At 43.3% G+C, this 21,348-nt stretch overlaps 1 protein-coding gene across 1 annotated transcript in view; it reads right to left on the bottom strand.

Annotated features, from left to right (window-relative positions):
• Window positions 1-920: 920 nt before the first annotated feature.
• Window positions 921-21,348, bottom strand: part of POLR1A (RNA polymerase I subunit A) — a 190,202-nt gene continuing 169,774 nt past the window's right edge. Inside the window, exon 34 of the mRNA XM_068275444.1 lies at window positions 921-1,298. Within this exon, the coding sequence (XP_068131545.1) occupies window positions 1,198-1,298 (101 nt within the window). The 3' untranslated portion in view covers window positions 921-1,197. The remainder of the gene's footprint in view (window positions 1,299-21,348) is intronic.

Raw genomic sequence — 21,348 nt, 5'->3', positions numbered from 1 at the left:
TGGCCATTGGGTGATTGGGATTCAAATTCAGAAAAGGGGTGAAGCCACATCCAATCAGATTAATTTTATTTCATTGCAAATTATTGATGCCAAAGACCGCAAAGCTCACACACTTGGTCATTAAGTAATTGAGTGTTAGGGTTAGGAAAAGTGGGCAGAGCCAACACTAGCCAAATACATACTCGGGCAACGCCGGGCGTCCAGCTAGTACTAAATATAAATGACTGGAGTAGCAGTCAGACATGCTTTTTGGAAGCTCAAGCACCTGCGCCATTATAAGTGGAAGAACCCGGATACTCTCCAAATACAGTCACCCCCAAATCCACCCGCTAATATTTCATCTGGTCCTTACAAGTCTGTAAAAGTATTTAAATAGGAACTTTTAGCTAAGGAACTTCCTTCCAGTCAGTCACTGATACCCCCTTTCTATATGAAATCTTTACCTTTTCTGGAAATAATCACCAGGAGGGTCTGTGTGGCGGATATTGTGGTGAAACCCCTCCCAGAGTGTGATGTCATGACCATGCTCTGTGCTGTCTGTGAACCTCATTGCATTGTGGGAAATAACTGCATTTTCCAACTGCCAAGCAAGCAGGATCTCCCTCTGTGCAAAGAACGCGCAATAATAAACATTCCGTACAGATCACCGGGCAGAGCTAAAGATGTCATCACAGTAGTGATAAATTTCAAAATGTAAAAAGATGAAAATGAAACGCCAGCCAATCAGCACAATGAAACATGCCCCTCCCGGCCAAAAAAGTGTGATTAATATGATTTCATTTAATTGCATCTGCATATACCGAGCCTGCTGGTTGCATTGTTTTGCCTAATGCCACTTTAAATCAATATTTTATTGCTTAGCAAGTGTTTGTTAAAGTGATCCCGGGAGCTTTCTGACACACAGCACACATCAGCGCAGCTAATAGAATACACTTTATTACAAAGAGCACTTTACATTTGTAAACATTTACATGAGTGAATGATAATAGAATTCTCTTCCAATGCAAGGCGTGACCTTCAGACCCGGCCTAAGCACAGAAGCGAGCTCACACCAGGAAGTCGGCGGATCTCAGACCTCTGGCAGAAGGCAGAGATTGTGTTATGAATTAGTCTATGGAGAATGAACAGCTGCTCGTGTCTTGGCAAGCTGAGCAGTACTGTCTGTAGAGTTACACCATTGGCTCCCGGCCTCAAATTTCACTTCATTGGCTGTTTAAGGTCAAACAATCCAGTCCCTCCTTTCACAACTTTTCCCACTACGAGGCACGCCGACGGGGACCGGAGGTCGTCTTTAGCACCTGTTGAAGAATAAAATACGTATGATTTAATGTCTTATCCCCGGCACAGACTTTCACGTACAAGTGTTATATACATGTTTATGCTAGATCAAGGTTTTAATAAAAACGTGTCAGATCTATCCTCAGCACTAGGTCCCCAAATCATTACCAATATTGGTTCTCTGTGGTCACCCAGTGCTCAAAAGACATACACCAAATATACGGTGACCACCACCAAAGATCAAGGCAGATGCTTAGTTAGATCTTTAAAAATGCAATTAAGTTTTCAAAAGCGCATTAAAGAAACAAACTGTTACAATACTCACATCCCGGGCCCTTATGACAGGGTCCCTTTAAGAATGTCAGGCCTATGTACATTATTATTATTATTTAGTATTTATATAGCGCTGACATATTACGCAGCGCTGTACAATGTATACCGTATATATATATATATATATATATATATATATATATTCTTGTCACTAACTGTCCCTCAAAGGAGCTCACAATCTAATCCCTACCATTGTCATATGTCTATTGTGTAGTGTAAGTACTGTAGTCTAGGGCCAATTTTAGGGGGAGCCAATTAACTTATCCGTATGTTTGTGGAATGTGGGAGGAAACCGGAGTGCCCGGAGGAAACCCACGCAGACACGGAGAGAACATACAAACTCTTTGCAGCTAGTGCCCTGGCTGGGATTCGAACCAGGGACCCAGCGCTGCAAGGCGAGAGAGCTAACCACTACGCCACCGTGCTGCCCACATACAGTACATGTACAGATACCTAATCTGCTTGAGCAGTTAAAGCAGATCCAAGATTAAAAACTAGCTATAACAAGTAACTTGTCTATATATCTTCTCTAAAGTTTAGTTTACACAGCATATCTAGCTGCAAACAGCTTCAACAGTTTATGATTATTTATTCCTGTGATACAATGAGGGCAGCCATGTTCTGTTTGTCACATTACATAGTTACATAGTTTTTAGGGTTGAAAAAAGACATACGTCCATAGAGTTCAACCAGAAAACAAAGTACAACACCAGCCTGCTCCCTCACATATCCCTGTTGATCCATAGGAAGGCAAAAAAACCCCTTACAAGGCATGGTCCAATTAGCCCCAGAAGGGAAAAAATTCCTTCCCGACTCCAGATGGCAATCAGATAACATCCCTGGATCAACATCGCTGGGCATTACCTAGTAATTGTAGCCATGGATGTCTTGCGACGCAAGGAAAGCAGCTAAGCCCCATTTAGCATCTCCAGCCCTCCAGGCTGAGGGCTGGAGATGCTTTCAGGTTGCCTGTGTGTAAATTCAGTCCCCTCTCCTCCTCCCCTCTGCCTCTGAAATCAATGGCTAGTAACCTCCTCCTCCTGCCCAGACTGAGCTCCCATAAGCCCTTCCTACAGTGCAGAGGCACAAAAGGAGCTGTGGGCGTGGCTTGTTTAGTTTATAGGGAATTAAGAGTTTTAAAACAAAACAAAAAAAGTATTTGGCTTGAGGAATGCCCTATAAACTATATGAAAGGAACACATTTATGCAATGAGTAAAAGTTTATCTCGGAATCGGATCCACTTTAAAGTCACAAACAATGGAATGAACCAGCTCACACTTGACTGGGAGATCCACAGATAACAGAATATATACAGGAGCGACTACTATGGGGCCGAGCTGTGGTGATAAGGGCAGATTGTCTCCAACAAGTTTACTGCAATTCTCACTTTGCGTCCTCCAGCTACACCCTTTAGCAAGACCTATTTATTCACCTGACAGGGATCGGTACTCAATCCTCAGGCGATAATTTTGGGCTGGGACTGTATAGACTCCATAACTAACCTGTAGGAGAGAAAAAGAGGGTCGACAGGGCGGGAAATGATGGAGCGGGCAAGGAACAATGTCCTTGGCCAGTGTGTGCCTTTGGGTTGTGGGTCAGGGGAAACTCTACACAAGCTAGATTTTGTAGGCCGCTCGGTCGGTAACCAGCTAGCATGGAATTAGACCAATCGAATGCACTTCTTGAGGATTCTGACTGGCTCATTTCCAATCTGCCTACAATTTGCATACAAACTAGTATTTGCATCTCATTAAACATTTCTGCACCAAATACAGTACACTTGCCAATATGGCAGGGGTCTGTTTCATCATTAATTGGTAGCTCTAGCTTGTATTAAAGGGACACGGTAGGGGGGTCAGGGGAAAATGAGTTGAAGTCACCCGGGGCTTCTAATGGTCCCCCACAGACATCCTGTGCCCGTGCAGCCACTCACCGATGCTCCGGCCCCGCCTCCGGTTCACTTCTGGAATTTCAGACTTTAAAGTCTGAGAACCACTGCGCCTGCGTTGCCATGTCCTCAATCCCGCTGATGGCACCAGGAGTGTACTGTGCAGGCCCAGTATGGTCTGTGCCTGCACCGTGCACTCCTGGTGACATCAGGGGAAGCGAGGACACGGCAACGCAGGCGCAGTGGTTCTCAGACTTTAAAGTCTGAAATTCCAGAAGTGAACCGGAGGCGGGGCCGGAGCATCGGTTAGTGGCTGCGCAGGTACAGGATATCTGCGGGGGACCATTAGAAGCCCCGGGTAACCTCAACTCATTTTCCCCCGACCCCCCTACAGTATCCCTTTAACCTGACAGGAAATCGCATGCGCCATGTGATAAAGTGTTCCTGGGCGTGTTACACTGCAACATGAGGAAATAGTTTCTCAACTGTTAGCAGTACCATGAAAGTCAATAGACTTTAATGCTACCATGCGTGTCGCACACAATGCCTGGGGTGTCGCGACAGACAGCACCGTACATAAAGCCTGGTGCACATAACTTTCAATTAGGATTGGTCAATACCTACATAATCTTTTCATAGTATTCAAAATCTGTTGGCTCTCATACTACATTGAGGTGGTAAAATTGGCTAAATATTGGTCAATTGAAATTGAAGGTGTGTACCAGGCTCAAAGAGGAACTTTAACATTGGATTGAACTTCATCCCAATAAGTAGCTGATACCCCCTTTCCCATAAGACATCATTACCTTTTCTCAAATAGATCATTAGGGACATCTGAATGGCTGATATTGTGGTGAAACCCCTTCCACAGTGTGATGTCATGACCGTGGCCCTAAAAGTCTGCTGTCTGTGAACCTTGTTGCATTGTGGTAAATAACGGCTGTTTTTACCTGCCAAGCATACAGTATCTCCCTTTGCGGAATGTTCATTTACAGAGAGTTCTATGCACAGAAATCACCTGGCAGGATTTAAAATGCCGCCACCTGTGATACATTTCAGAATGTAAATCAGTGACTGGAAAGCTTTTACAATTGCCAAACAAAAAAGTAATTTATAAATGAATATTGTGTGTAAAAAATAAATAAATAATAAGTATCGTATATTCCGGTGTATAAGTGAAACCCCTCCCACAGTGTGATGTCATGACCTAGGTCCTGACAGTTTGTGTACGAACCTTGTTGCATTGTGGGAAATCACGGCTTTTCCCAACTGCCAAGCAAGCAGCATCACCCTCTGTGCATAGAGCTCTCAGTAACAAACATTCCGTACAGATCACTTGACAGAACTAAAGATGTCGCCACCAGTGATACATTTTAGAATGTAAATCAGGGAGAGGAAAGATTTTACAATGGGGAAACACTGACTAAATACAGTAATCTATAAATGAATATTGTAAAAAAATAAGAAATGTAATTCATTGTTGTTGTTTTCACTTCAGTTCCTCTTTAAGTGTGAAACGGCCCCACGTGTATAGACTAGAGATGTCATTCCTCACCTGCAGGCAGTGATATCACCGCTCACATGACTGCACAGAGGTAATGGTATTTCATCACTGTATACAGTACACACAGTCCCCAGCATAGTGTTCCTGCAGGCTCTATATCTGAGCACAGTATGACTGAAGGGGGGGCATCTATCCCTGTGTGTATATGGAGAGAGGGAGCTGGGCCATTTCCCTTATGCTGAGTATTTTGCTATGTAGCCCTGTTATTTAGAGTCACACTTCTGCATGGAGAGGCTCTGCCTGAAGCACACTGCTTATTATGCTGGGAATACACGGTTCGTTTTTGCCTTCGTTTAAACCTTCGATTCGTTCGGTAAACGAATCGAGTGTTGAAAACGTATGTGAAAATAGTCATAATCTCATTATAGTTTCGATTAATAGACCCCAAAAACGAACGACTAGTGATCGAACATGTTTGATATTATCTCTCTTTATCCATCTAATCGAGCCATTGGTAGGCTTGATGGCTGTTCAGATCGATTATATATTCGTTTATGCTAGTCCGTCCCTGTAAAAAGGGATTTTCGTTTCGTTTCTTTGCAGCCTTCGATCATTGGAAAAACGAAACCATCAGAATCGAAAAAAAAACCGAAACCGTGGGTGGTGATATTAACCGTATGACCGATTATTTCGGGATCGAAAAGGACAAAAGGCACAATCGAAACGAAGGTTTAAACGAAGGCAAAAACGAACCGTGTATTCCCAGCATTACTGTTGACACAGCTGGGAGAACAGCCTCCGGCATCTGAGATCTGCCCGTCTCCCCGGAGACAGCGCGGCAACCGGCAGGAGAACACTAAACTTTTACAGCTGATGATCGGTAAAAGCACAAGTAGTGTAAAACTGCTGAGAGGACGAATGTTCCGCTTATTCAGGGCCAACTCCAGCCAAACGTCACCAAATCCTTTCACAGCTCTGCAGCAGAGGCCTTTCTTAGCTTTAATTCAATATCAAAACTCTCTAGTAAGTATTAGAATCGCACCTTAAAGGTCGCCATACATCAGGCGATTTTGCGGGCCGATCGTTGCCACAACATGTCCGCCCAATCAATGTTTCAATCGATTTCGGGCAAGAATCAGTCAAAAGGATCGATCAGACATGTTGGAAAATCTCAGTTGCAAGTGCTTGATTGGTTGCACGGCGGTAGCGGTGTTCCAAATCGTGACAGACCGTCCATTGTAGTTTAGGGAAAATTTTCAGGGGGAAGCCAATTAATTTTTTTGGGGGGGATGTAGGAGGAAACCGGAGTACCCAGAGGAAACCCATACAGACACATAGGGCTTGATTCACTAAAGGTTGCTAACACAGTTAGCACGCCTAAAAGCTTTGCACATGCAAACTAGGGTGCCAAGTAGTTTGCGCGGCAAAGGGGTTACTGTTCGCGTGCTATTTTAGCGCGCGTAAAGTTTTGCGAGCACCGATTTGCGTGCAAAGTATGCTTATCACGCTACTTAACACGCGAAGCAGCTGATTTTGGATGCGAAACTGTGCACGTGAAAGTTTGCACATGCAACCTTGTGCACGCATATTACCGCGTGCAAAGCCAGTTTGCACGTGCTAAGTGGCTTTTCACTGGAGTGCTAACACTTAGCACGCTTGTGTGAATCTAGCCCATAAACTCATATGTAGACAGTCTTTCTTGTTCCATGCTGCAGCTACGAGAGTGACCGCCCGTGCCACATGGTCTCCAAATAGAATACAGAGTACAAAATTACTATAAAAAGCTTATATCTGTGGTTGAACCTAGTACAGCATTTTGCTGTTCCCACTGCATCATTATCTGTAATACAGGGCCACAGGTCCTCTTTAATATGATGCAGGATTGACGCAGCCCTGCTCTGGCAAGTGTCCAGGGATAAAAGGGAACTGCTAAGACTATTTCCTGCTACAGGATGAGTGGGACTCTGGATAATAGACCAGTCATGTCACTGTGGAATGCATGAGAATGTAAATAGTCTGCCATGCAGAGCCATACACCAGAGGGTTGTAATGTATCAGCACACATACTGTAAACCGACAATAACTCAGATACTACAAGAGCTATCCAATCACTACAGCTCACTGCACACACATAGATACATTATTTACATACACAAGCATATACCAATACAGATTTTATGCCATCAGCGGCCAGTATGTAAAACAGCGCAGAACAGGTACTGTGCCGTATGTAAAAACTGTGGTGACATAGTAATAAGTTTCTCTACTGTATACCAATGCTACATTGCACCCGTTTCCATGGTAACAGAATGAATACAGCTGAGCCAGCAGTAATTAAATCTATTAAAGTGGACCTGAACTCAGAACTTACTCTCTGCTCTAGGCCGGATCCACACTATAAGCGTTTTTGTGAGCGCTTTGTGATTGATTAGCACTTTCTGAGCGCTTTTTAAAATTTAAGCCCATTCATTTTCATTAAAATTGTAGTTAAAAATCGTCGCAATCGCGTACATGCAAAATCGCGACGATTATGGAGATTTTAATCAAAGTGAATGGGGGAAATTTTTAAAAAGTGCTAATCAATCACAAAGCGCTCATAGTGTGTCTGAGTCCTAAAAGAGAAGCAACAGCATAATAACCTTTGCAGAAAAACATTGGCTTGTTACTGCTTATATTGCTCCTACAGAGATGCTGCAGTACAGTTACTTCCTGGTGCACTGGGAGCACAGAAAGGGTAAACCTCCGTGTTTACAAATTAGCTCACAATTTGGCAGACAGATGGGAGCTCAAATTACACTGCCTCATTGCTTGAAGATGAGGGAGAATTAGACAGGCTGTTCTCTATAAACACACACAGGGTGGACTCCTCTATGTCTCCCTTCTTTCCTGTGCATGTTCAGGTCCGCTTTAACTTATCGTAGCTGCAACAAGTGTTATGCATGTAAGCTGGAATATGTAGGTTATCATGTATGATGGAGGAGGAGAGTCCTTCTCACAGTTACGATAATTATAGAGAAGCAAAACAGGATATTTTCTTATCGTCTCCTTACACATTTCATTTATAAATTTGAATACTTCATCCCAGTAATTATTTATAGCAGGACATTTTCATACACAAAGTAAAATTGTCATTCAAACCCCTAGTCCACGATTGGAGCTCACTTGGGGCAAACTGTAAAAAGTTCCAAATTTAAAAACCACAATGATCGTGCCAAACAGCCTCTGATGAAGCGAGGGTGAACGTTGTGAAACGCAGCCTTCCACTGCATGCATTTTTATTCTTGTCCAATGTATGTTACTTACCTATTGGCGCACACAGCCTGTGATTTACCGATATCCCGAACTGGCCGAGGACTCATATGGAGAGCATCAGCCTCCATATTGGATCCCTGCACGGCGCTTCCACAAAGATGGGACTGTCGAGGACAGATCAACAGTGGTGTGTCCACTAATACGCTTATATGCTCAATTGCCAATATTGGCAACGTCACCCATTTAATAGGGTGAGCCGCTCTCTGTATAAGAGCAAGGATCTATTTTATACTTTTGCACACAAGGAGCGCTTCATTATTATGATTCATTTTTTTTCATAATTTCCATACACAGTCAAACACACCCACTTATCCTACTAATATAATAAATGGGAAAGTTCGGATGTTTGGATGTTTGTTACTCGATCACGCAAAAACGGCTGAACGGATTTGAATGAAATTTGGCACACACATAGTACATTACCTGGAATAAAGTATAGGATACTTTTTATTCCCATAACCAAAAAGGGGGCGGAGACAAATACAAATTTCACTGGAAAATGTAAACTGCAGCCATACACTGTTACACTGGAGGTGTGTTTAGCTTCTATAGAATGGTTAATTAGCATATTTTCAGCAGTGATGCTCTGGGAGACATCTCAAGCTCACTCCAACCTGAATTATCGCAAATTCTTTCTGTTTTAAGAAAGCAAACTTTTGTTTTTCTTACACTGTTAATGGTAAGGTTCTCAAACTTTGCACAGTTGGTCGTTAGGTGACTAGGATTATTGTTCAGAAAAGTGGTTGGAGCCTATAAAAGCCAATCAAAATTCACCTATAGATTTTCAAGGGGAATATTTACATTTCTGCCATTCTTGCACTGTTAATGGCACAAGCCTCAAACCTGGTATAGTTGATCATTGGGTGACTGGGGTTCAATTTCAAAAAGGGGGTGGAGCCCCAAATAGCCAATCAGATTTGTTTCATTCCAATGCATATTATTGTTGCCAAACACCGCAAAGCTCACAAACTTGGTAATTGAGTAATTGATTAGTTGTGTGTTAGGGTTAGGAAAGTGGGCACAGCCAACACCAGCCAAATACATAAGCGGGCAACGCAGGGTCATAAGTGGGCGGAGACAAATACAAACTTTACTGGGAAAATGTAAACAGCAGCCATTCTTACACTGTTAATGGTAGGGTTCTCAAACTTTGCACAGTTGGTTACTGGGTGACTGGGGTTAATATTCAGAAAAGTGGGTGGAGCCTACAAAAAACAATCAAAAATAACCTATTGATTTTTCAGGGGAATATTTAATTGCTGCCATTCTTGCACTGTTAATGGTACAAGCCTCAAACCTGGTACAGTTGGTCATTGGGTGGCTGGGGTTTAAATGTATATAAGGGGGTGGAGCCCCAAACAGCCAATCTGATTTGTTTCATTTTAATGCAGGTCATTGATGTCAAAGACAGCAAAGCTCACAAACTTGGTCATTGAGTAATTGAGTAATTGTGTGTTAGGGTTAGGAAAAGTGGGCGCAGCCAACACCAGCCAAATACATAATCGAGACAAATACAAATTTCACTGAGAAAATGTAAACTGCAGCAATTCTTACACTATTAATGGTAGGGTTCTTAAACTTTGCACAGTTGGTCACTGGGTGACTGAGATTAATATTCAGAAAAGTGGGTGGAGCCTACAAAAGCCAATCAAAATCCGCCTATTAATCTTTAAGGGAAATATTTAATTGATGCCATTCTTGCACTGTTAACCATTTCCGCCGCCCGGACGTGAAGCTCACGTCCGGGCGGCAGCTCTGCAGCGCTCCCGCGCTTGGGCGCGCTCCCGCCCGCCGCCCCCGCATCCCCGCTGTGCCGCCCGGTAGCCCTGGGATCAGTGAAAGGGAACATGGTTCCCGATCACCGATCCCTTTCCCCCGCAGAAAAACCGAAGCGCTCACCTGTGAGGCTTCAGTTCTTCTGCCCGGAGAGAGTTTCGCATCGCCCTTGTACTTCCGCTTAGCAGGAAGTACAAGGACGGAAAACAAAAATTAAGGTGACCATCTTGTGGCCAAATAGTAAAACTACAGCTACACATTTTAAATATTACAATTTACACAGATAACAACATTAAAAATTAACTGTTTATGCCCCACACCAAAATATTCCCCAAATAAAAATTTTAATGGAAAAAAAAAAAATTACAATTAAAAAAAAAAAAAAAAAGACATAAATAGTTACCAAAGGGTCTGAACTTTTTAAATATGCATTTGAAGGGGGTATACTACAAACATTTTTTAAATTATAAGCTTGTAAATAGCGATGAACGCAAAACGGAAACAATGCACCTTTATTTCCAAATAAAATATTGTCGCCATACATTGTGATAGGGACAAAATTTAAATGGTATAATAACCGAGACATACGAGCAAATAAAATACATAGGTTTTAATTATGGTAGCGTGGATTATTTTAAATCTATAAAGGCCGAAAACTGAGAAATAATGAATTTTTTCCATTTTTTTCTTATTAATCCTGTTAAAATGCATTTACGGTAAAGTGGCTCTTAGCAAAATTTACCACCCACAGAAAGCCTAATTAGTGGCGGAAAAAACAAGATATAGATCAATAAATTGTGATAAGTAGTGATAAAGTTATTAGCGAATGAATGGGAGGTGAAAATTGCTCCGATGCATAAGGTGAAAAATCCCCGCGGGCTGAAATGGTTAATCACCTGTACCTGGTACAGTTGGCCATTGGGTGATTGGGGTTCAAATTCAGAAAAGGGGTGGAGCCACAGCCAATCAGACTAATTTTATTTCAACGCAAATTTTTGATGCCAAAGACCGCAAAGCTCACAAACTTGGTCATTAAGTAATTTTGTGTTAGGGTTAGAAAAAGTGGGCGGAGCCAGCACCAGCCAAATACATACCTGGGCAATGCCGAGTCTTCAGTGGGCGGAGACAAACACAAATTTCACTGGGAAAATGTAAACTGCAGCCATTCTTACACTATTAATTGTAGGATTCTAAAACTTTGCACAGTTGGTCACTGGGTGACTGGGATTAATATTCATAAAAGTGGGTGGAGTCTACAAAAACCAATCACAATTCACCTATTGATTTTCAAGGCAAATATTTAATTGCTGCCATTTTTGCACTGTTAATGGCACAAGCCTCAAACCTGGTACAGTTGATCATTGGGTGACTGGAGTTAAATATTTAGAAAGGGGGTGGGGCCACAAACAGCAAATTTAGATGTGTTTCATTTCAATGAAAATTATTCATGCCAAAGACCACAAATCTCACAAACTTGGTCATTGACTATTGACAATTGTGTGTTAGGGTTAGAAAAAGTGGCCACAGCCAACAGCAGCCAAATACATACCCGGGAAACATTAGGACATCAGTGCGTGGAGAAAAATAAAAATTTCACTGCTAGAATGTAAACTGCAGCCATTCTTACACTGTTAATGGTAGGGTTCTTAAACTTCGCACAGTTGGTCATTGGGTGACTGGGATTAATATTCAGAAAAGTGGGTGGAGCCTACAAAAGCTAATCAAAATTCACCTATTGATTTTCAAAGGAGTGTAGCCACAGCCAATTAGATTTATTTCATTTCAATGCCAATTATTGATGCCAAAGACCGCAAAGCTCACAAACTTGGTCATCATTGAGTAATTGTGTGTTAGGATTAGAAAAAGGGGACAGAGCTAACACTAGTCAATTACATACCCGGGCAACGCCGGGCGACCAGCTAGTATATAATAAAGTTCTTCTTTAAATACTCAGTTACTTTGCAAAACTGGCACGTGTGCTCAGTTCTTAGTAAGGAAACAAACGGTTGCCAATATCTGGTTGTGTGGGGTCAGTTTACATAGCACTGCCTGTGACACTTGCTGGTACATAGACAGCGGTCCTGATTGGTGGAAAGTCTGTGCAGGGTGCGGCACTTCAGTTGTAGTCATCCTTTATATTGTGAATATTGTTGTAAGCTTTTATCTTAGTGGTATTGACCAGGTGATACACCTCTTCTGAATGGCCACGCATTGAAGAGAATCTGTATATGAAAAAAAAAAACCCTTCTGAGGGTACTTACCTCGGGAGGGGGAAGCCGCTGGATCCTAAAGAGGCTTTCTCCGTCCTGCTCACCCATCGAGATCCAGCGCTCTGTCCCCCCGGACACAGAGTGGCAATAATATTTACTATTGCTGCTGCTCACATACATAGTAGGCAGAAATAGCTGCTACTACTACTACTGCACAGGTGCATCAATGTCCTGGTGATTCAATTAGAATAATTGAATCTGGCAGATATTGATGCCACAACATGGCCACCTGTTAAATAGTTTCAATCTCACACGTAAAAGGTTCGATCAGGTGCGTGTCAGTAACTGCGTGCGATTTCATGACAACCAGCAGACCCCGGGCTGGTCTCCCTGCAACTGTGCGTGTACCCCCTGGTGAGTGTTGCAGGCTCCATGCCTACTCCTGTGTCTGGCGTCTTTCTCCATTGCCACCAGACGCCTGTACCACGTAACCCAGCCACATAACACTACATGCAGCGCTGTCACGTGGTCACTACATGCGGCACTGCCACTCGGACAATTTCCAATTAGCAAAAGGAATCTATTTGATGGTCGATCAGGTGGAAGATCAAGAGATGTATGGCCACTTTGCCAGCACACAAGTTTTAGAACTTCCAGGTCAGGTTTGCAGAATCACTTGTAGAGAACGTAAAAAAATCTAATTATATTCTGGGAGTTCTGCTTCACCAGGGTGCATCCACAAGTTCTGTGCGCTTTGCTGTTTGCCAAGCTTGGTTGTGTGACCTCAGCGTAGAGAACATTGTGTGCGAGATACAGGAAGCCTCAACCAGGCCACAGCTTTGGTTACTGCTTGTAAAAGAAGATGAATTGGACAGTGTACTTGAAAGATAAGGAACCCAGCAAGGCAATCTGCGTCAGAGGAAGCCATGAATCCTTGTGATACCACCCTTCAGCCAAGTTCCAGGAAGACAGACAACGAGAGCTAGCAGTAACCTCACACTGCTTCAGCTCTTATTATTCTCCCAATCTTTAATAAGGACCTATAAACAGATGCAAACAAAGGCATCTCACCTTCAGCAAATTCCAGAGGATGCTTGTGACCTTTGGAGGTGGTTAACCCAACCCAATGGTAGTTATACTCAGGGCCGTGGAGTCAGAGTTGGAGTTGAGGAGTCTGAGTAATTTTGGGTACCTGGAGTCAGAGCTAGAGTCGGAGGTTTCATGAACTGAGGAGTCGGATGATTTTTGTACCGATTCCACCGCCCTGGTTATACTCCCCAATTTATTGGAACTTCAATGAAAAGTGGTAGGACTCATGCTTTCATGGGACACATGGTCCTCCTAGAGAAACCAAGCTGACAAATCATTAAATCCCGGCGGTTCTGGAGGTGGGATCAGCTATCAGGACAACAAAGAGATGATTTGCATATTCAGCAATGATGCATTGTGGGACACCTCATATGCCACTCCAACCTGAATAACTGCAAATACCTTTTGTTTTAAGAAGGCAAACTTTTGTTTTGAATAGCATTTTAGCAAGGAGATTTTTCATCTCTTTTAGCCCCTTACATGCTCTTAGGAGTTCTAGTTCACCATGAGCTTGCTGGGCAATCTGTAACTCTGGAGAAATAAACGAAGGGTTACGCTACAGTTTGGTGAATATTTCACATTCCTCTGACAGTTGCTAAGTCACACGCTTGTGTTCAGTGCTTCCTCAATCACCATGAAAGCACAGCTGCTACGTCTAGGAAGACATAGCCTGCAATTTATACAGACGAGTCTCTCATTAGTAAGGTGCAGAGACAGAATAGGGCTGACTAATGGCCGGAGAAAGCAAAAGTCATTAGTAAACTTGGGCTACATTTATTGTTTTATTTAAACTGTATCTAAAGTTTGCAAACTCTCCCCTTGGACATGTCGGAACAAGGAAAGGACTGCTGAAAGGTAGCCATACACGAATAGATTTTCCACAGACAGATTCTGTCACTGTGATTTAATCTGTCGAGATCGATGCTCCAATATGGCCGGTCGATTTAAATTTCAAAGGTTTTAGGGCCCAAATCATTAGAAGTTATTAATCTCACCGGACAGATGTCACTTCTAAGGGGGTGTGGTGATAGATTGACAGCAAAACTGGGGATACATCAGGGCCCCAATGCCAGCTGATGGGGCCCGCAGGGCTTTCCCCATTAATAGTGCTTCCCCTGGAAGCCGCTGTAGAGTACTTTCAGCAGCAAAGTGTACTCACCTGTCCGGCCAGCACGCTCCATTGCACCTTCCTCCATCCCCATACCGATCACTGGAGCCTGTTCTCTGTGACCTGCAGCATGTGCGTACTCATGTAACAAGTGCCGGTGTCCCGGGATGCCGACAGAACAGGAGGGAGAGTGCTGGCCACATAGGTGAGTATGCTCCGCTACGGCAAGTAATTTGCAGGGACCCCGGGGAAAGTATTAATTGGGTAGAGACCTGGGGGGCCCGTCAGCTAGCTCTGGGCCCCAGGGGGACAACACTATTATTATTAGTTATTGGATTTATATAGCGCCAACATATTACGCAGTGCTGTACAATACAATAGATTACAGACAGGGGTAACCAACAACACAATATAGGTAATAAGCAATAAGATACACGACACAATACAGGTAGTAATACAATGCCAGATCATACACTGCAGTGGTAGTCCCAACAATACAAGTTCACATTACTCTGCGTAGGGTGTATAATCAAGTATGATACACAAGTAGGGAGGGCCCTGCCAAAGGCATACAATCTAGAGGGAGGGGGTGGTGACACGAAAGTATAGTAGTATATACTACTAAGTGGTTTATACGTAGTACTGGACTCGGCCAATAAATATGAGTCATTCACCAAGTGTGCACAGTGTCTAAGCTAGAACAAAATCACAATGCTCAATATGCAGAGATTTGCATGCAATAATCATGCAACAGCTTGCAGTGGAAGGATAGGTCTCATCAGGTAATGCAGGTACAGTACTGATGGTGTGCTCCTCTGTGCACATTTCTGTGCAGCCTGGATGATACTGTATTGTTGCAGCCATGCACAAGCAAGTCACATATGACAGACAATTCCTTCAGTAATCAGGCAGCAGCTTACACAGGAAGAGTAGGTCTCACCAGTACATGCAGCTTGTGGTCTTTAGCCCATGTACCGGCCGGTGCCCAGAGTAACTTGCAGATAGCAAGTAGGCCAAAAGTATCTGCCAGCCCACCCACTGATCAGGGCTCATGTGTCTTCGACAGGGCTGTGGAGTCAAGGAGTCTGTGTCAGCGCAAGTACCTGGAGTTGGAGTCGTGGTTTCATAAAATGAGGAGTCGGTGTCAGGAGTCGGATGATTTTTCTACCAAATCCACAGCCCTAGTAAGTATTCGACTCAGACTCCTTGACTCCGATTCCTTAGTCTGAGGTATTTTGGGTACATGGAGTCGGAGATGGAGTCGGTAGTTTCATAAACTGAGGAGTCGGTGTTGGAGTTGGATGATTTCTGTACCGACTCCACAGTCCTGGTCTTAGACTGATGTATAAAGCATGCGCCTGCCCACTTTCCACTATAGTCAGGTCCAGAATCCCGCAGGAGCCAAAGAAAGTTCCCAATAACAGAAGTTCTGTTATATCTGGGTTTAATATCCCAGGAGTTACTCCCATATACTTATAATGGCACTTGGCCTGGATGGGGCCTACACATTTAGTTTACTATACCAGAAGTTTTACTATATTAAAATTTACGATAACGAGATTATACTGCAGTAACATCACACAGCATTTCATGTATATTTTTGTTTCAGCACAGTAACCAAGCAGCTCGGGGTGACCCAAAACCACAAGGAAAGAATAGGGGACTAAAAGAGACCGAAAAGCCCTCCAACTAAAATGCTAAGTGTGGTTGGCTTTTTACTGTTTAGACACAAGTACGCCGCTTGTTTTAGTGGCAGTGCAAAGCACATGCTTGTTCTGTAACTGCGATGCCCCAGGCTGTTTTTCCTCACTTTCACATGGAGAAACTACTGTAATAACCAGAAAACAAACAGACCCAACATGCTTCGCCAAAGCCATGGCCTTTCCTGCTCGATCTGGATCAGAATGTCCTCAATAGACACAAGTGCACATTGTTCCTGCAGCGCTCTAAACAGAATCAGCAGGTTTACTAACAAGCCTTTCCACTGCCTGTAGCTCACCGAAACTAACCGGACAACAAAAAGGACACAAGGCAACTTTTATGCTCCTTGGCCCACTGCACACAATTGTCACAGCAGGTCACATGGGGCTTGATTCACAAAGCGGTGCAAACTGTTAGCACGCTGGTGAAAGGCCCCTTATCACGCCTAAACTCAGTTTAGGCGTGATAAGTTTAGGTGTGATAACTATAGCACCAACTGGGTTAGCACCGCAGTGCACAGCTGATCAAAAGTTTTGCGCTAGCAAAGTCTGGTGCGTGAAACATCGCATAGAGTTTAATGGCGCTGCTTTGCGCTCGGGACTTTGCGATCTAAACTTATCACGCCTAAACTTATCAAGCCTAAACTGAGTTTAGTAATTTGAAAAAGGCACTCCACTGGCTTCAAACTTTCGTTTGTTTATTGAGCAAAGGACACACTGTCCTTTGCTCAGTAAACAAACGAAAGTTTGAAGCCAGTGGAGTGCCTTTTTCAAATTATTGAAGTCTACAGTTTGCAGGAGTGGTGGACCTGCTGGGAAAGAGCACCGGCTCCAGCTACCTTAAACAGGTGAGCAACAACTGAAATCCAGGGAAACGATTGTATTGGATCACTACACCAAACCTGGAGGCCTCAGTATGAGCAGCACCAGTGACAACTGCTATCCCTTCAGAGGATATAGGAGCTAATACCTTTTCGTATGATGGAGCGATTGAGCAGATACTAAGCCAGGTCGCTGAATTGGAAGTGTCAGAACCTGCCGATACTATCTCTGCTAAAGAAACGTATTTGTTAGACCTGAGAAAGACTGCTCTCAATTGACTACACCATTCACCAATCCTTTCTGGCTGATTATGTGAGGATGAAATGGATTCCGAGAGGATATCGGATCGGCCTAAGGTCCACTTTACTCACACATGACCAACTGTTTGTTACCCGGTTGTGTCCTTTGCTTAATAAACAAACGAAAGTTTGAAGCCAGTGGAGTGCCTTTTTCAAATTATTGAAGTCTACAGTTTGCAGGAGTGGTGGACCTGCAGGGAAAGAGCACCGGCTCCAGCTACCTTAAACAGGTGAGCAATAACTGAAATCCAGGGAAACTATTGTACTAAACTGAGTTTAGGCATGATAAAATGGTTATCACATCTAACGTCTTTAACTGGGTTATCACCGCGTTGTGAATCGAACCCATGGTCTCTGTCCCTGGCAGGTGTCAGACCTTCATTGACACCTAAGGCAGGACTGGGTTACTGAGGTAATTGGCCTTACTAAGTACCAAGGATTGTTCTGGGAATGTAGAAAGACTGAAAGAATACAAAAAGCGCCTTTAAAGAGACTCCGTAACAAAAATTGCATCCTGTTTTTTATCATCCTACATGTTCCAAAAGCTATTCTAATGTGTTCTGGCTAACTGCAGCACTTTCTACTATGACAGTCTCTGTAATAAATCAATGTATCTTTCCCCTGTCAGACTTGTCAGCCTGTGTCTGGAAGGCTGCCAAGTTCTTCAGTGTTGTGGTTCTGCTATGAACTCACCCTTTCTGGCCCCTCTATGCACACTGCCTGTGTGTTATTTAGATAAGAGAGAAGAGAGAAGCTGCTCTAATCAGCTGGATAAATCGTCCTCTGAGCTGGCTGGGCTTTCACATACTGAGGAATTACAAACAAGGGCAAAGCTGTTTGCAGGAAGAAAAGAGCAGCCTGAAACTTCAGTGCATGGGAGAAAGAAACACACAAATGATCTCTTGAGATTCAAAAGGAATGCTGTATACAGCCTGCTTATGTATGGATGTATTTTCTATGTGTGGACATACTGTACATCAACCTACTTCCTGTTTTGGTGGCCATTTTGTTTGTTTAGAAACAAACTTTTTAAAACTGTTTTTAACCACTTTTAATGCAGCGAGGAGCGGCGAAATTGTGACAGAGGGTAATAGGAGATGTCCCCTAACGCACTGGTATGTTTACTTTTGAGCGATTTTAACAATACAGATTCTCTTTAAAAAAAAAATTAAAATAAAATAATAATAATAATAAAAAAAAACTGTACCAAGTACAATAATGCCTTCCTAAAACAGAAGGTACTTCCAAGTATTCAGCATCACATGAGCAAAAAAAAAAAATAACCCAAAAAACCCAAAACAATCCTATGGCGTATTTTTTGAACAGTGGGTAAATATACACAGGATCTGCCACCAGATCGACCATCAGTGAAAGCAAAACATACATAAAATGTGTAGTGCCCCTAGTTCTACATTTTTTCTGGGGCGGGGGGGGGGGGGGGGGGGGGGAAACCAGTGTTGTTTATCACATTATTATAGTGGGATATTTCCTTCTTGCGGAATACCTTCCCCTACATACAGAGAGTATCAAGCAATATACATTGAGTGGCCAAAAAAAATAACGAGTTGGTCTACCTTTAGCTCTGATCACAGATGATATTCTTCTTGGCATGGACTCAACAAGATGCAGATTGATTGGCAAACAATTAATGGTGGCCACTAATGATCCAATCTTTTTCATCCAATCTTACCAAATCTATGTAGTATAGGGGTAAATTGAGTGAATATACTGAATGGATACTTCAGGCAGTTACCTTATATTACATAGAAATGGTAAGATTGGATGAAAAAGATTGGATCATTAGTGGCCACCTTAAGACACCCCTTATTTGAAAGTAAACCAGGCCAACGGTGACATAGAGTGCAAGTACAACGCAGGGTTGCTTATATAAGGAATGCTTGTCTTCAGGCGACATAGTTATCATGGTGGTTAATGTCAAAATGGGTAACACGAGAGAGTTTAATGACTTTGAATGAGGGATGATCGTCGGTGCAAGAAGAGCTGGTGCTAGCATCTCTGAAACCACAACTCTTAGGATTTTCTGAGGTGTTTAGAGAGTGGCAGTTGAGGAAAAAAAACTTCAAGTGATGAGGACTATTCTAGTTGAAAAAGGCTGGTGAAAGAGGGAAGTGAAAGTAGAGTATAGCACGTATAGTCCGCAGCAACAGAAGGGCAACAATACAACAAATTAAAGCTGAATTCAATACAGGTACATCTCAAAGCATATACCAATGCACAACAAGATGGACTTCGCAAAGGATGGGCTTTACCAGGAGGAGACCATCAAGAGTGCCTTTGGTATCACAGAAAAATAGACAAATACGCCTGTTGTGTGCCCTTGCCACCGTGCTCAATTGGTCTCACATTGGTTTGAGGAACATCAATCAATGCACACAGGAACAGTCTGAAGAAGGCTTATTACCCGAAAAGCGTACACTTTGTCTTACTAACACAGTACAATACTCTACTGCTGCTACTAGAGCAGGATCCTTCTGATGGTCTATCTGGTGGCAGATCGAGAGATGTATGGCCACATTAATCCTCTCATACCAATGAAGACTTGAACGCAAACCTCCCCCAGGCTACACTATATTAACACTGCAAATGTAGATATACAAAACACTATATCCATCTATGGTGTCTATCTGTGCAGCGTCACTGTGCGGAATACTTGAAATATTTTTTTCTGCATTACTGCACAAGTTAAACAATGTCACTGTTGCAGAGTGCGAGTGATGCAGGGTGTGGATGGGAAACGGCTGTCTGCAGAACTCTGTGTGACTCCGCAGGTAAACAAGGCAACTTGCCAAGTCATGTGACATTCCACACATACTTCCTGTGCTCTTTTCTTCCATCACCTTGTGTGTGACAATCATCCCTTCACACACAGGATCTGCTCTGAGGCCTCTGGTATGTATGGTCTGCTATGCAGAGTCAGATCCGCACTCCACTTACGGCCCAGATTCATCCCACCCTACCTCCCATATTGCTAAAATTAGCAAAGCAGGTCTGCTGGATTGAGCTAGAGGGGCCAGAACTGGTTTACTTGTGGGCTGACAAAGCAGTTTGACTGATGACAAGTGACATAAGCATTGCATGTGACTCTGCTGGTCAGGTGATTTCCTCCCCGTCTCCTCGGCTTTAAGGCTTTCATTTCCTTTCCGCAAATTCTCAGTCTGTGATTTTTTTTCTGTTATCCTGGGCATTCTGAGGTCACTTTATTTCAGGATAAGGGGTCTCCATCTAAAACTGCATTAATTACAGCCATAATTTACAACTGTATTCCTCTGGCACATCACTGTTTTTCTGTCTTCCTAAATCATACCATTTATAAAACCGAGATGATAGCTGCATCACTGAATGGCTTCCCATAAGTGATATATTGGTGCAACAAGCAAGAATTTCCCCACAAGAGAGGCGCACCCCTGCATCAGGGCCTGATTTACACCTCAGGAGGATGTACTGTAGGCACAGAGGTTCTGGTGTCCTAAACTCTGCCCCTCAATACAGGCCACACCCCAATTCCCACATTGTTTTCCCTTCTATCAGGTTCTATTAAATTAAACCTAAAAGTGAGAGGAAAAAAGTTTAGATTGACTTACCTGGGGCTTCTTCCAGACCCCCGACATCCATCAGGTCCCTCGCTGGCCTCCTGGTCTGTACCATTGTGCTGTTTTCACCTTATGCACTGTCCCGGTTGTGCGCTCCTCCTCAATGGTGCTCGCATGGAGAGGAGGATTCTACGCCTGCGCAGTTCTATAAAAATTGCAACTGTGCAGGTGCAGAAAGCTCCCTGCATGGCAAGGGTTGCAGATACACAGTAGTCCAGGGGCTCACATCAAGGGATGATCAATAAGATGCAAATATTTGTGAATTCTGAATGCAAATTTATGCAGATTGAAAATGGACCAATCAAGTTAAACCTTGCTGGGCCTTGATTGGTCCACTTTCAAGCTGCGTATGAACTCAGAAATATTTGCATGTTCCCTAATCACAGCGGCACCACAGTGCGGACCAGGACATCAAGG

The sequence above is a fragment of the Hyperolius riggenbachi genome, chromosome 1 (assembly GCF_040937935.1).
Source record: "Hyperolius riggenbachi isolate aHypRig1 chromosome 1, aHypRig1.pri, whole genome shotgun sequence".
NCBI classification, from domain to species: domain Eukaryota; kingdom Metazoa; phylum Chordata; class Amphibia; order Anura; family Hyperoliidae; genus Hyperolius; species Hyperolius riggenbachi.
This window is presented reverse-complemented; position numbering and strand designations above follow the sequence as displayed.